This window comes from Scyliorhinus torazame, chromosome 1 (genome assembly GCF_047496885.1).
Source record: "Scyliorhinus torazame isolate Kashiwa2021f chromosome 1, sScyTor2.1, whole genome shotgun sequence".
Taxonomy (NCBI): domain Eukaryota; kingdom Metazoa; phylum Chordata; class Chondrichthyes; order Carcharhiniformes; family Scyliorhinidae; genus Scyliorhinus; species Scyliorhinus torazame.
The window spans coordinates 126,279,905-126,296,603 of record NC_092707.1 but is presented as its reverse complement, the minus strand read 5'-3'; the positions used below and the strand labels follow the sequence as shown (position 1 = coordinate 126,296,603).

Below are 16,699 nucleotides of genomic sequence, written 5' to 3'. Positions count from 1 at the left end.
CATAGAGACCAAGAAGGTTCAAGGTCTAATACTCTGCATTCTCATCTAATGCAACTAGAACAGTACTTTGGCAACTTAATTTCTAGGCTATCCAGAGTATGTGGGCGCTGGATGAGAAAATTATCAAGCTTGGCTGTAAAGTCTGCCATTGTCAAAGAGTTAGTGACATTAAGTATCAGGGATCACCCAACTAAGGTATGAGCACTACTAATACCCATGAAATTACCCTAACATACGATGTCTACCTTCACGTTAAAGTGAAAAAGTTACCCTTTTGGAAAACTTCATTTCTTCTCACTAGAGGGAGCTGTACTAGTACCAGTATAACTGAAATTTTATAGTGGAATTTATAAGATAAATTATTAAGGCTTTGTTTCACTCTTGAGGGAGCAGAGACAAAACGCAGTTTTTGCCGAAAAATGTTGGGAACAGGAATAGGCCATTTAGCCCTTTCGAGCCTATTCTCTCATTTGGTTACATGATAGCAGGTCTGCAACCTAATTCCATATACCCAACTTTGCTCCACACCCATTAATACCCTTCGCTAACTAAATTCTCATCAATCTCCAATTTAAAATTAACAACTGATCGAGCATCAATTGCTATTTGCAAAAGAGAATTTGAAACTTCTACCATGCTCTTGAGTAGAAGTATTTCCTAACTTCATTCCTGAAAGGGTTGGTTCTAATTTTTATACTATGTCACAATATTGTCACAAGCCCTAGATACCCTAATCATCAGATATCATTTCTGATGAAAGGTCATAGACCTGAAACGTTAAACGCTGTTTCTTATTCCACAGATGCTGCCGAACCTGCTGAGTATTTCCAGCATTTTCTGTTTTTACTTCACATTTACAGCACCCGCAGTATTTTGCTTCAGAAGTAATTTCTCGCTCTATCTGACTGTTCCCCTTTATATTTTAAAAAGTTCAATCAAATCATCCCTTAACTTTCTAAATTCCAGGGAATACAACCCTAGGTTTTGTCATTTCTAATGTAGTGATTGTGTGAACAGTGATTATGTTATATGAAGGTTTTGCAGAGAGGCCAGTTGACAAAATCAGTGTGTAATTAACCCGCAAAAATCATAGGCAGGAGTCCCAATCTGGGCTTCATTACCTGACTAATGAGAATAACAATTGGGGATCTGGGATTGGTCTTGGTACCCTTAATTAACAGAGGAATAATCACTTATTTCTTCTGTTCCGTGATCCCAGTTGGACATGTGTGGACATCAGCTGAGAACAGTATCAAGCTCAGCTGTGATGTCCCTGCAGACTTAAATTGTGCCAACATTTGTTGTCCTTGTTTACAAATGCAGAGAGATAATTTGGGTCTAGTACAGGAGGCCTGCCATCAATGAAATTCCAGTACTAATTCATGCCTGCAAGAGAAAATAACTTGTTTTCACAGTGTTATTTGTTTTACTGTAAAGGGGAAATACATTATGTACCTCTGAATGAAAAAACAACTTGCAGGACATCTAAGCATTTTTTAAAAAAAAAAACATTTTTGTTCTCCTTTTTCACATTTCCTCCCAAATTAACACCCACCAACAATAAACAATAGTCAGTAAGGAATGCAATGTCAATCCCCATATCAACAACAATCCCATCCTCCCACCAAACCCCCAAACAGCAGCCCGCATGTTAACATAAACAAATAACAAAGAGGAAACAGAAATCACCCATAGTCCCCATTAACACATACAGTCCCTCTCGCCCCAACCCCCCCCCCCCCTCCTTTAATGTTCAATGTAATCCAATTCTCAAAAGTGGATAATGAATTGTAGAACCCCTCCATCCTTCCCCTCAGTTCAAACTTTATCTTCTCAAGAGTCAAGAATTCCAGCAGGTCCCCCGCCACACCAGGGCACAGGGTGGAGAGGTTGATTTCCATCCCAACAGGATCTGCCTTCCGGCGATCAACGAGGCGAAGGCTACAACATCTGCCTCTGCAATCGTTTCCAACCTCGGCTGGTCTGACACCCCAAATATGGCCTCCCGAGGGCCAGGGTCCAGTTTCACGTGCACCACTTTAGAGATTACCGTAAAAAACCTCCTTCCAGTAATCCTCCAGCTTTGGACAGGACCAAAACATTTGAACGTGGCTTGCGTCCCCCCCACCCCCGTAACGTTCACACACACCTTCTACCCCCTCAAAGAGCCGGCTCATCCTCGCTCTTGTGAGGTGCGCTCTATATACCACCTTCAGCTGTATCAGCCCCAACCTCACGCACGAGGTGGAGGCATTCACCCTCCAGAGCACCTCCCATCAGATCCCCTCCTTCATATCCTCTCCCAACTTTTCCTCCCACTTTGTGTTGATCCCTTCCAGCGGTGCCTTCTCCTCTTCCAAAATAGCCCCGTAAACCGCCGCCATTACCCCCTTCTCAAGTCCCCCTGTCGTCAGCACCTCCTCCAGCAATGTTGAGGCCAGCTCTACCGGGAAGTTCTGTATCTCCTTTCTGGCAAAGTCTCGAAACTGCATGTATCTAAATATTTCCCCTGTTCCAGCCCATACTTTACTCCCAGCTCCTTCAATCCTGCAAACCGACCCCCAAGAAACAAATCTTTTAGTGTCCTAATTCCTTTCTCCTCTCATCTCCGAAAATTTTCATCCCACTTCCCTGGCTCAAATCTATGGTTCCCCCAAATCGGCATTTCCCTTGACCCTGCCCCAACCCGAAGTGCTGGCGAAACTGCCTCCAAATTCTCAATGCAGCTATTACTACCGGACTCCGAGTATTTTCCCGGGGCCATCGGGAGCGGCGCTGTTGCTAGCGCTTTCAATCCTGTCCCCCTTCACAAACACTCCTCCATTCTGATCCACTGGGAATCAACCCCTCTGACCCAGCTCGGTACTTTCTCCACATTCACCGCCCAGTAATAATACATCAGATTCGGAAGACCCAAACCCCCTGCCTGCCTTCCTCTCTGTACATAGAACATACAGTGCAGAAGGAGGCCATTTGGCCCATCGAGTCTGCACCGACCCACTTAAGCCCTCACTTCCACCCTATCCCAATAACCCCTCCTAACCTTTTTTGGTCACTAAGGGCAATTTAGCATGGCCAATCCACCTAACCTGCACGTCTTTGGACTGTGGGAGGAAACCGAAACACCCGGAGGAAACCCACACAGACATGGGGAGGACGTGCAGACTCCGCACAGACAGTGACCCAGCGGGGAATCGTATCTGGGACCTTGGCGCTGTGAAGCCACAGTGCTATCCACTTGTGCTACCATGCTGCACTTTTTAATTCTGGCCACCTTCCCTCAACATATGAACGAGGTAATCATTCCTTCACTGTTTCTAAAAAATGCTTTTGGCAGGAAAATCGTCAGGAAAATAAACAGAAATCGCGGCAACTGGTTCATTTTAACCGCCTGGACCCGATCCGCCAGTATCTAAGCACTTTATAGCCAATGAAGTACTTCTTGAAAAGTAGCCACTGTTATCATGTAGGAAGTTTGGCAGTTAACATGTGTGTAAAAAGCACCCACAAACAGCAATGTGACAATGACAGTATAATCTGTTTTGTGATGTTGACTGAGGGATAAATATTGGCCTGGACACCGTAGTAACCCCCCCGCTCTTCAAAATAATCTCATGGGATATATTACACCCACCAAGAGGGCAGATGGGGTCCCACAGTTTAACATCCTTATCCAAAAGATGCACCTCAGACAGTACAGCACCCAGTAGTGCTAAAGTCCTTAAACCCATTGCTGACACAGATTCTCTCTTATTCACAAGAATTCATATCTCCCCTTGCAAAAGATAAGCAATGCTACATTGTAAGCAATTGAAGCATTTGTATCTGTTACAAATGCCAATCATGAATATTCCAAAAAGTGGGTGGCACGTAGCACCGTGATTAGCACTGCTGCCTAGGGCGCTGAGGACCCAGGTTCAAAACCCGGCCCTGGGTCATTGTCCATGTGGAGTTCACACATTCTCCTCGTGTCTGCGCTAGTTTCGTCCCCACAACCCAAAGATGTGCAGGTTAGGTGGATTGGCCATGCTAAATTGCCCCTTAATTGGAAATAAAATAATTGGGTACTCTTTTTTAAATAAATATTCCAAACTGCTTGTAAGGTGTCAGAATTTTCACTTGAGCGGATGGAAGAAATCAGTTTTTTGTCAGAAATTGACTTTGTTCATGTCGAATTTAGTATAAACTTAACACACCAAGTTGTAGTGGATGTGGGATAGATGTTGCACCAACTGTGTACAAGCTGCTGCTCTCTACTTGCAGGGTTGGCAGTCTTGCGCTAAACATTGACCTACAATTTGTCATCAAAATAAAGGCGATTTGAATAGCACCGCAGCAAGTAATTTAAAAGTTGCGGTCAGTTAGCACAGTGGATAGTACTTTTGCTTCACAGCGCCAGGGTCTCAGGTTCGATTCCTGGCTTGGGTCACTGACTGTGCGGTGTTTGCATGTTCTTCCTGCGTGGGTTTCCTCCGGGTGCTCCGGTTTCCACCCACAAGTCCCGAAAGATGCGCTGTTCGATGAATTGGACATTCTGAATTCTCCCTCTGTATAACTGAACAGGTGCCGGAATGTGGTGATTAGGGGCTTTTCACAGTAACTTCATTGCAGTGTTAATGTAAGCCTACTTGTGACAATAAAGATTATTATAAAGATGCACCACTCTGCCATTGGCTTTGTGAAAATAGTATTTCCTTGTGTGCCTTACCAATAAAATGCTTTAAACGGTCTCGACCTGCAGGGTGGATATGAAATAATATTATACTGTAAATGCAGAACCCTTGGGAACATTAACATACAGAGGGATCTGGGCGTGCAGGTCCACAGTTCCCTAAAAGTGGTAACACAGATAGCCAAGGTGATTAAGAAGGCATATGTTATGCTTGCCTTCATCAGTTGGGGCATTGAATACAAGAGTTGGGAAATCATGTTGCAGCTATATAAAACATTGGTTAGGCCACATTTGGAGTATTGCGTGCAGTTCTGGTCACCACATTATCAGAAGGACACGGAAGCTTTGGAGAGAGTGCAAATAAGGTTCACCAGGATGTTGCCTGGTCTTGGTGTTGGTCATGAGGAGAGGTTGAATAAACTAGGATTGCTTTCACTGGAATGATGGAGGCTGAGGGGAGACCTGATAGAGGTCTACAAAATTCAGAGGCATAGACAGGGTAGCTAGTAAGAGGCTTTTTCCAAGGGTGGAAGTGTCAATTACAAGGGGGAATAGGTTCAAGGTGAGAGGGGGAAAGTTTAAGGAAGGGGGTTTTCACGCAGAGAGTGGTGGGTGCCTGGAATGCGCTGCCAGAGCATGTGGTGGAAGCGGGCACATTAGCATCATTTAAGTGACATCTGGATGGGTACATGAATCGGGAGGGATATGGACAGAGTAAGAACAAAAGGTTTTTTTTAAGTTAGGGCATCATGATCGGAACAGGTGTGGAGAGCCGAAGGGCCTGTTCCTGTGCTGTACTTATCTTTGTTCTTAAATCTGCCTATCCTACCATTGAGGTGGAATTGGGTGGTCTCTATAATATTGTCTATCTCCACCCCCACCTCTGTTCATTGGCTCCTGAAAGCATTATCCATGTTTTTGCTACCTCCAGACTCAACTATTCCAATGGTTTCCTGGCAGCCTTAGATCTTTCACTTTCCAAAAACCTATCTAAAGCGTTGTTGCTTGTATTTTAACCAAGTCCAAGTCGGTCTAATCCATTACCCCTGTATTTACTGACCTATATTAATCCCTGGTTTACCAACACCTCAGATTTAAAATTCTCATCTTTTATCTCTCCAAGACTTCACCCCTCCCTACCTCTTTGACCTGCTCCAGCCATGAACCCAAGAACAACTTGTATACTTGCATACCCTTCAAGAGCTCTGCATTCCTCAACTTGCGTGGGTTTCCTCCGGATGCTCTGGTTTTCCCCCACAAAGTCCTGAAAGACGTGCTTGTTAGGTGAATTGGACATTCTGAATTCTCCCTCAGTGTACCCGAACAGGCGTCGGAGTGTGGCGACTAGGGGATTTTCACAGTACTTCATTGCAGTGTTAATGTAAGCCTACTTGTGACACTAATAAAGGTTACTAATATTATTTAGACTCTTGTTCATATCTCACTCCCTTCACTCCACCATTAGTAGCTATGCCTTCCAGGTCTTAAACTCTGGAATTCTCTCACTAAATCTCCGTTCCTTGTCATTTCAGAACTTCCTTAAAACTTTACCACTTTGGCCAAGTATTTTAATCACTTGTCCTGAGCCCCGTTTTTGGTTTGGTGTTAGCCCTTGTTTCATTATGTTTTACTGCAGTATAATTGGGTGTTCTCGTATATATGACACTATATATGTTCCTATTGTTAAACTATTACTTTTATCCTTGATTTATAATTTATAAGCTCAGTCACCTGGGCTAATAGAGGTCTTCTATCTGAAGGCTCATGTCAATTGAATTAACCAATTGTCATAGCAAGTGTATTTGACCCCTGTGCAAAGTTACAAGGCAAATATTGTGCATTCAAAATCATACTCTGATCATGGGAGCAATGGTGTTCTAAAGTGTGGTGTTTGGTTTGGATACATGAAATATCTTAAGTAAAGCCTCAATAATGCTTGTGATGTACCAATAATTACATGAGTCTGTAGGTAAGGAGCATGTGCTTCTGTTTCTACTACATGGAATATTTGCATCAAAAGCAGTTTTTGTACCCCCACATGCAGATGCTTTTACAGATTGCTGATGATTTTATTGAAAGTGTAGTGAGTGCTGCATGTCAACTAGCACGTCACCGCAAGTCAAACACACTGGAAGTCAAGGATGTTCAACTGCACCTTGGTATGTTTTGAAGTAATACTTTCTCTTTTGGTGTTTTAAATGCTGTGTTTAATACTTCCCTGAAATTAAACTTGCAAGTACAGCTGGTTATGAATTGCAAATAAAGAAAAATAGACTTATTTACATGGTGCCTTTCATAAGTATTTTGAAGAGTAGTCACTGTTGTAATGTAGGAACCACGTTAGGCAATTTACAAACAGTAAGATCCCACAAAACAGCAATGAATGAAACCAGATGATCTATCTTCAGTTTGTACTGTTTGAGGAATAAATATTGGCCAAGACACCATATTATAGTAGCTTCTAGCATTATTTCCTCATCAAGAATAGTAACCCCTTGAACAAAGAAAAGTACAGCACAGGAACAGGCCCTTTGGCCCTCTAAGCCTGTGCCGATCATGATGCCCTAACTAAAAAAAAAACTTCTGCCCTTACTCGGTCCGTATCCTCCCGTTTCCTCCCTACTCGTGTATCCAACCAGATGTCTCTTAAATGTTGCTAGATGTGCCTGCTTCCGTCACATCCTCTGGCAGTGCATTCCAGGCACCCGCCACTCTCTCCGTGAAAAACTTACCCCACACATCTCCCTTAGACTTTCCCCCTGTCATCTTGACCTATGCCCCCTTGTAATTGATATTTCCACCCTTGGAAAACGCCCCTGACTCTCCACCCTGTCTACGCCTCATTAATTTTGTAGACCTCTATCAGTCTCCTCTCATCCTCCATCATTCTAGTGAAAACAATCCTAGTTTCTTCAACCTCTCCTCATAGCCAACACCCTTGAGACCAGGCAACATCCTGGTGAACCTTCTTTGCACTCTCTCCAAAGCTTCCACATCCTTCTGATAATGTGGTGACCAGAACTGCACACAATACTCCAAATGCGGCCTGACCCAAATTTTATATAGCTGCAACATGATTTCCCAGATGATGAATGCAAGCATGCCATATGCCTTCTTAATCATCTTGGCCCCTCTGTTGTTGCTACTTTTAGGGAACTGTGGACCTGCACGACCAAATCGCTCTGCACAGGGCTGGTTTAGCTCAGTGGGTTAGACAGCTGGTTTGTAATGCAGAACAAGGCCAGCAGCGCGGGTTCAATTCCCATACCGGCTGAGAATTCTGAATTCTCCCTACCCGAACAGGCACCGGAATGTGGCAACGAGGGCTTTTCACAGTAACTTCATACTTGTGACAATAAAAGATTATTCTTATATTATGTTAATATTCCCAGGGGTTCTGCCATTTACAGTATAATTCATACCTAGATTTGATCCTCCAAAATGCATCACCTCTCATCTGCCCAGATTAAACTCCATTTGCTATTTCTGTGCCCAAGCCTCCAATCTATCTGTATTCTCTGACAATCCTCGACACTATCAGCATCCCTACCAATCTTCGTGTCATCCGCAAACTTACTAATCAGACCACCCACAATTTCCTCCAGATCACTTATATATACTACAAACAACAGAGACCCCCGCACTGATCCCTGCAGAACATCACTAGCTACCGATCTCCATTCAGAAAAACACCCTTCCACTGCTACTCTGTCTTTTATAACCAAGCCAGTTCTGTATCCATCTAGCCAGCCCACCCCGAATCCGTATGATTTTAGTTTTTGCACCAGTCTGCCATGTGGGACCTTGTCAAACACCGTGCTAATTCCCTCATCGATATTTTTTTTTTTCACCTCTTCAAAAACATCAATCAAGTTGGTAAGACATGACCTTGCCCGTACAAAACTATGCTGCCTGTCACTCACTAGTCCATTTTCCTCCAAATGTGCATACATCCTGTCCCTCAGTATCTTTTTCAAAAGCTTCGCCAACACTGATGTCAGGCTCACCGGCCTTTAATTTGCTGGATTGTCCCTGCTTCCTCTCTTAAACAAGAGAATAACATTGACCACAGACGAGGTTCCAGATTACTGGAGAGTAGCCAAAGAGGATGTGAAGATATCTGTTAAGGCACCAGTTATTTTTCCCCATGCCTCCCGCAGTAACCTGGAATAGATCCCATCTGGCCCCGGGGACATTTCTATTTTTAATTCAATTTAAGATACTCACATCTATCCCTGATCTCAACATCCGTCATGTCCTTCTCCTTGGTGAATACCGATACAAAGTACTCATTAAGGATTTCACCCACTTCCTGTGGTTCCACGCATAACCTCCCTCCATTGTCCTTAAGTGGGCTAACTCTTTCTCTTGCTCCTAATATATGCATAAAAAGCCTTGGGATTCTCCTTGACCATGTTTGCTAAAGACATTTCATGGCCCCTTTTAGCCCTCCAAATTCTACATTTAATTTCCTTCCTACTTTCACTGTATTCTTCAAGGGCTTCGTCGGTTTTTAGATGCCTAACCTATCATATGCTTCCTTTTGACTAAGCTTACAATTTCCCTTGTCATCCATGGTTCCTGAATTCTGCCATTTCTACCCTTCATTTTTGCGGGGACATGTCTGTCCTGCACTTCAAACAATTGGCCTTTAAAAGCCTCCCACGGGTCAGACGTGGATTTGCCCTCCAATCCATATTCCCCAGTTTCTGTCTAATTTGGATGTAATGGCCCTCGCCCAATTAAGTGCCCTCGCCCAATTAAGCACCCTCACCCACGGGCGACACTTGTTCTTATCCATGACTACTCGAAATCTTATGAAATTATGGTCACTAAGCCACAATCCTCCCCCAGTGAAATATCAATCGCCTGGCTCATTCCCCAATACCAAGTATAATATGGCCCCTCCTTGGTTGGATTGTCAACATACTGCATCAAAAATCCCTCCTGGACACATCTAACAAATTTCTCTCCATCCAAGTCCCTGGTTGTAAGGGATTCCCAGTCAATATTCCCAGTCACCCATCACAACTATGCTTTTTTCACACCTTTTCAGTATCTGACTACACAACTGCTCTTCTGTCTCCTACGGACTGTTGAGAGGTACACTCCCAACATTGTGATTTCACCCTTCTTATTCCTGAGCTCCACCCATAATGCCTCACTACAAGATCTCTCCAATGTGTCCTCCCTCAACACAGCAGTGATCTGCTCCCTAATCAGCAATGCAACTCCCCCACCTCTTTTTTTGTTTCCCCTCCTGTCCCGTCTTAAGACATCCATATCCCAGCACGTTAAGCTGCCAGTCCTGTCCCTCCTTTAACCATGTCTCCATAATTGCAATTACATCATAGTTCCATGCCGTAATCCAGGCTCTCAGTTCATCTGTCTTACCCATTATACTTCTTGCATTGAAGCAAACGCACTGCATTCCTACTGTCCCTCTGAGCCCTGTGGCTCCCTTCAGCCTGCTCTTACACTACACTATGTTTATCTCGGTCTCACTTTTTTCCCCAGTCTCTACATTTACTGGCCTGCTGTTGTGGTCCCCACTCCCCTGCCACACTAGTTTAGACCCTCCTGAACAGCACGAGCAAACCTTCCGCCCAGGATATTGGTGCCCCTCCAGTTCAGGTGGGGGCATATAGCTTTTTTTAAAGCCAGCTCAGCATTGCATTTGAGAATGTCTTGATCATTTTTAACAGTTAATTGAAAAATGATAAATGAGTTGAACCATCCAGTTTATTTTTAGTGAAATGAGTGTATTATCTCTGATTCTCCCCCCACTATTAATGGTTGGTGGTTTAGGAGGAAAACAAAGGCAAATGCATGGCAGCTGGATCTGCACCTAGTAGAGAATGATAGGTTGGGGTATCAGATGTGACCCATCAAAATAACTAATGGGTTTGGTACATAGCATAATGCATTAACATTGTCTCGACCTGGTGTAATCAGTTTATGTTGCACTCCAGCTATTTTGTTGGAAGAGAATGTATGATAACTGCTGCCCAAAGCACAATTTTTAACAGCAACACCTTACTTATTGGTAAGCATTGGTGTCTGTCAATATATATTTCATCTCAACATGTTTAATATTGTACGTTGTTCTCCATGTCAATATTTTAAAATATGGTTGAATTGTTTAAACAAGCCCTCAAGATATTTCTGCACTATTTATTCAGAATTTTATGGTGGTTTATGTCTTGATCCATACTTATTGTAAAGTATCCTATTCTCCAAAATATTGAATTGTTGGTCATTGGGAGTTGAATATGTCTATATTTTCTCTTAAAAGAACGCCAGTGGAACATGTGGATACCAGGATTTGGTTCAGATGAAATTCGGCCGTATAAGAAGGCCTGCACAACAGAAGCTCACAAACAGGTTTGAAATATGGCTTTTTAAAAAGTATATTTTAATACAATGTGAAAATATTTATTTTATAGAATTAACTCCGCCTGCACCATCTTGACACTTGGGCCATTTCTTAAGCATGTGTGGCATGCCATTCTGTTTCTTAGTTATGAACAATTAGGCTTTTTTCATTGTCACGCATATCATCACTGATTCGGTGTTTTACATCAGTGTGAGTAGAACTGACCTCTTCCTGTTGGCAAACCCTGTGTCCTACACTTGTCATCAATACATCAATCAAGCAATTTGATCAGGAGAAAACAGAATTTGATCCTAGCTCCTGTAGTTTTTTAATTCACCTAAAGGTTATAGATAATTTTAGTATTGTTTCTGGAAAAATAATTTGAGCTCCAGGTTAATTCTAGCAATTATATTTGCAGCAGCAAAGCTTATTTTGTAAATTTTTCTGTGTATTTTGAAGTATTTTGTCAGATTGTAATTTTAGTACAGGTTAAGGTGAACAGCTTTTAAAGTGGGAGTTATATATGTTATCCCTAGGGCAGTGGCCTAGTGGTTAGCACAGCTGCCTCACGGCGCTGAGGTCCCAGGTTCGATCCCGGCTCTGGGTCACTGTCCGTGTGGAGTTTGCACATTCTCCCAGTGTCTGCGTGGGGTTTGCCCCAACAACCCAAAAATGTGCAGAGTAGGTGGATTGGCCACACTAAATTGCCCCATAATTGGTAATCTAAATTTTTTAAAAAAATATATATATATATGTTATCCCTAAGGAGGGAGAACAGAAAATGCAATGGCAAGTTATCCAAATCACTCGAGCCCAGCTAGCATCTGGCGACAACCCACGTTATATTTCTTTTATTATATTTAGAGTACCCAATTCATTTATTTCCAATTAAGGGACAGTTTAGCATTGGCCAATCCACCTACCCTACACGTCTTTAGGTTGTGGGGGCGAAATCCACGCAAACACGGGGAGAATGTACAAACCCCACACAGACAGTTACCCAGAACCGGGATCGAACATAGGACCCTGGCGACTTGAATTCGGGAACGTTGGGTAGCCAAGTTGGTTCAAGGTCCTGGTTCAAAGCCAGAAGGTTCTGTGGTTAAATCCCGATGAAGTTTACTGATTTGTCATCCATCTGAGATGGATAAAATTAATAGACTGTGAAAATAAAGGAAGTTTCATGCAATGCTTGCCACATTGCCATAGTATCTAGCTATTTGTCAATGGAATTGGTAATCAGGACAATACTGCGTAGATATTTAGTATGGACCAACTTGTTGGTATTCTGTAACTTTCTCCTGTTTTGAATGATTTCTCCTGTTTTATGAATGATATAACGTGCAGAGAAAAACAGGTCTGAAATTCAAGTCATGTTCTCTTTGATAAGAGCAGTTTGTTTAGACCCTTGGATAAAAGCACATTACTATAAAAATGGACAATTTCAGAGGGTCTGACAGCATAAGTGGAGAGCGGGAAGGAGACTAATGTTTTGAGTCTTGCTGACTCTTTGTAAACGTTAAAGATTCAACGTTAGCTCTGTTCTCTCTCCACAGATGCAGTCAGACCTACTAAGATTGTCTAGTATTTTTGTTTTTTCTTTAAACCCTTGTCTATTTTGAGGTGGGCAGAATAAATTTGATTAAATGATTGGTTCAAGTGATAATTTTGTTGGACTACTGTTGTTCTCCCTTATCCTTTGTGTTCGTACTGTTCTCGAACATAGAACATTACAGCGCAGTACAGGCCCTTCGGCCCTCGATGTTGCGCCGACCTGTGAAACCACTCTAAAGCCCATCTACACTATTCCCTTATCGTCCATATGTCTGTCCAATGACCATTTGAACGCCCTTAGTGTTGGCGAGTCCACTACTGTTGCAGGCAGGGCATTCCACACCCTTACTATTCTCTGAGTAAAGAACTTACCTCTGACATCTGTCTTATATCTAACTCCCTCAATTTAAAGCTATGTCCCCTCGTGTTAGACATCACCATCCGAGGAAAAAGGCTCTCACTGTCCACCCTATCCAGTCCTCTGATCATCTTGTATGCCTCAATTAAGTCACCTCTTAATCTTCTCTCTAACAAAAAACAGCCTCAAGTCCCTCAGCCTTTCCTCATAAGATCTTCCCTCCATACCAGGCAACATTCTGGTAAATCTCCTCTGCACCCTTTCCAATGCTTCCACATCCTTCCTATAATGCGGCGACAAGAATTGCACGCATTACTCCAAATGTGGCCGCACCAGAGTTTTGGACAGCTGCAACATGACCTCCTGGCTCCGAAACTCAATCCCTCTACCAATAAAAGCTAACACACCGTACGCCTTCTTAACAACCCTCTCAACCTGGGTGGCAACTTTCAGGGATCTATGTACAGGGACACCGAGATCTCTCTGCTCATCCACACTGCCAAGAATCTTACCATTAGCCCAGTACTCTGACTTCCTGTTATTCCTTCCAAAATGAATCACCTCACACTTTTCTGCATTAAACTCCATTTGCCACCTCTCAGCCCAGCGCTGCAGCTTATCTATGTCCCTCTATAACGTGTAACATCCTTCCGCACTGTCCACAACGCCACCGGCTTTATTGTCATCTGCAAATTTACTCACCCATCCTTCTACGCCCTCCTCCAGGTCATTTATAAAAATGACAAACAGCAGTGGCCCCAAAACAGATCCTTGTGGTACACCACTAGTAACTGGACTCCAGTCTGAACATTTCCCATCAACCACCACCCTTTGTCTTCTTCCAGCTAGCCAATTTCTGATCCAAACTGCTAAATCACCCTGAATCCCATGCCTCCGTATTTTCTGCAGTAGCCTACTGTGGGGAACCTTATCAAACGCTTTACTGAAATCCATATACACCACATCAACTGCTTTACCCTCATCCACCTGTTTGGTCACCTTCTCAAAGAACTCAATAAGGTTTGTGAGGCACGACCTACCCTTCACAAAACCGTGTTGACTATCTCTAATCAAATTATTCCTTTCCAGATGATTATACATCCTATCGCCTATAAACCTTTCCAAGATTTTGCCCACAATAGAAGTAAGGCTCACTGGTCTATAGTTACCTGGGTTGTCTCTACTCCCCTTCTTGAACAAGGGGACAACATTTGCTATCCTCCAGTCTTCTGGCACTATTCCTGTAGACAAAGATGACTTAAAGATCAAAGCCAAAGGCTCAGCAATCCCCTCCCTAGCTTCCCAGAGAATCCTAGGATAAACCCCATCTGGCCCAGGGGACTGATCTATTTTCACACTTTCCAGAATTGCTAACACCTCCTCCTTATGAACCTCGAGCCCTTCTAGTCTAGTAGCCTGAATCTCAGTATTCTCCTCGACAACATTGTCTTCTTCCTGTGTGAATACTGACGAAAAATATTCATTTATCACCTCTCCTATCTCCTCGGACTCCAAGCACAACTTCCCACTACTGTCCTTGACTGGCCCTACTCTTACCCTAGTCATTCGTTTATTCCTGACATATCTATAGAAAGCTTTAGGGTTATCCTTGATCCTTCTCATGTCCCCTCCTGGCTCTTCTTAGCTCTCTCTTTATGTCCTTCCTAGCTAACGTGTAACTCTCGAGCGCCCTAATTGAACCTTCATGTCTCGTCTTTACATAAGCCTCCTTCTTCCTCTTGACAAATGTTTCGACTGCTTTAGTAAACCACGGTTCCCTTGATCGACCACTTCCTCCCTGCCTGACAGGTACATACTTATCAAGGACACGCAGTAGCTGTTCCTTGAACAAGCTCCACATTTCCATTGTGCCCAACCCCTGCAGTTTTCCTCTCCATCCGATGCATCCTACGTCTTGTCTCATCGCATCATAATTGCCTTTCCCCCCAGATATAACTCTTGCCCTGCGGTATATACCTATCCCTTTCCATCACTAAAGTAAACGTAATCGAATTGTGGTCACTATCACTTTACATGCCACAATAATTAGGCTTTTTATTTCATTGAAAATTACCTTTAATAGTAATTGGTTTCCTGCTTAACTACTACATTCATTATATGGTTTTTTTGCACAAAGTTGTCTAATTTCACCCATTTTGTGCAGTATAAATTGTACTTGGAGGTAAATTTTTGTTTTGGACTAACATTTTCAAATAAGGATTGCAAATAAAATTATAAATGGTTGCATAACCTTGTGGCTTCTTTCTTGCAGAGAATGGCACTGATACGTAAAACGACCAAAAAGTAAAGCATCGATGAACAGATCATTTCTACGACAAAGTTCTGAACATGACAAAACATTCTCAGGCTTATCCTCCATTTCTGTTGAGGAACCTGCGAGGGGTGATACAGTGTGTTTGGTTTTTTTGTGAAAATGAACTGATATAGCTTTGTATTGGTACCAACATACTGTAGCAAAAGGGTACTTGATGCTCCTTCCTGAATACAAAATACAAGGACTTGTACAAAGTGGATGGTGTGTGTATGGAAAGGTGACGTTTCTTTGTTGATCAATGGTTAGTGTGATATATGGAGTGTTAAGTAGTTGGTTTTCATATCTTTGTATAGAGGTAATGTTGACCATTTTTGCCAATAAAATATTACTCAACTTAAAATGTAAATGTACTTATTTGTAATTAACACCACCTGGAGTGGAATTCAAAATGTATGCAGCCAGAGTAGTTCCCTGAATCGCCTTTGCTGCTTGTAATATTAAGTTCATCTACTATGGTGAACATCTACCATTTCTTTCTTTGTAAATTTAAAAATGTCTCCCTATTGACTAAATGTACCATCCACATACAGAGTTGGATGACACGAGGCTTAATTCCTGGTCCAGTTGATCATGCAGCGCTACAGACACTATCATTGACCATAGTTAACTATGTAGGTTAAGTGACGATCAGGCTTGACTGATTTCCTCTATTAGAGTTGCATGGTATACTAATGGAGGACATTGATCTTTGTGAAATCATTCCCCATCACAAGTTGGCTTTGGTGCAAGTGTTCATGTTTGACGATTCTTGAGGTGGCACGCACACCATTTATTAAGCTAAAGGAAATTCAGACTTGCGTTTGGAAATAATCGGAATGATTTGAGCTGTAGATTTAAAATCTAATCTTGATCTAAAGTCCTTTTATTGGCAACTTCTTCACCAAGGTTTGGGGAGCTTTTTAAAAACATTATTTTACAACAGTTAAAGTCTTATGGATTTTTCACTATGCTAAATTAACCTAAACAATGTGCTGCTGTACAAAGAGATTGAGAGATATATTCATTAAAATATTTTGTTCAGGGCCGAATAGCCTAGGCAAAAGCAATTATACAATCAATGCTGCACAGGAGGTGACAATTGTACCATTGTGTCTGTGCTTGCTATAGCTATTCAAATACTCCCACTTTTCCTTCTCCATGGCCCTGCAAAGTTCTCCTCCAAATGATCTGGTCCTTCATTACTGTAATGCTGCTGAGACCAGTTTCCCATTATCACAGCAATTAGTACCCCTTATTTTTGAACTTCTAGCCTATTGATTGGCTTTCAATACAACATCCCCTCATCCATTTTTACATTCTATTATGGATAGGAGTATGGCAAGTGACTTCCATACTTTACTCCCCACAGTACAATTCCAAATTGGGTAGTCGGTTAGCTCAGTTGGCTGGACGGTTGGTTCGTGA

General features: G+C 42.5%; 1 protein-coding gene across 4 annotated transcripts in view; it reads left to right on the top strand.

Annotated features, from left to right (window-relative positions):
* Nucleotides 1-15,635, top strand: part of LOC140411976 (transcription initiation factor TFIID subunit 12) — a 47,720-nt gene extending 32,085 nt beyond the window's left edge. For 2 of the 4 annotated variants that reach the window (XM_072500783.1, XM_072500784.1), the window contains exons 5-7: nucleotides 6,696-6,831; nucleotides 10,968-11,056; nucleotides 15,233-15,635. In XM_072500783.1, the coding sequence (XP_072356884.1) occupies nucleotides 6,696-6,831; nucleotides 10,968-11,056; nucleotides 15,233-15,268 (261 nt within the window). In that variant the 3' untranslated portion in view covers nucleotides 15,269-15,635. The remainder of the gene's footprint in view (nucleotides 1-6,695; nucleotides 6,832-10,967; nucleotides 11,057-15,232) is intronic. The other 2 variants (XM_072500785.1, XM_072500786.1) reach the window with 2 other exon arrangements.
* The last annotated feature ends 1,064 nt before the right edge of the window (nucleotides 15,636-16,699 follow it).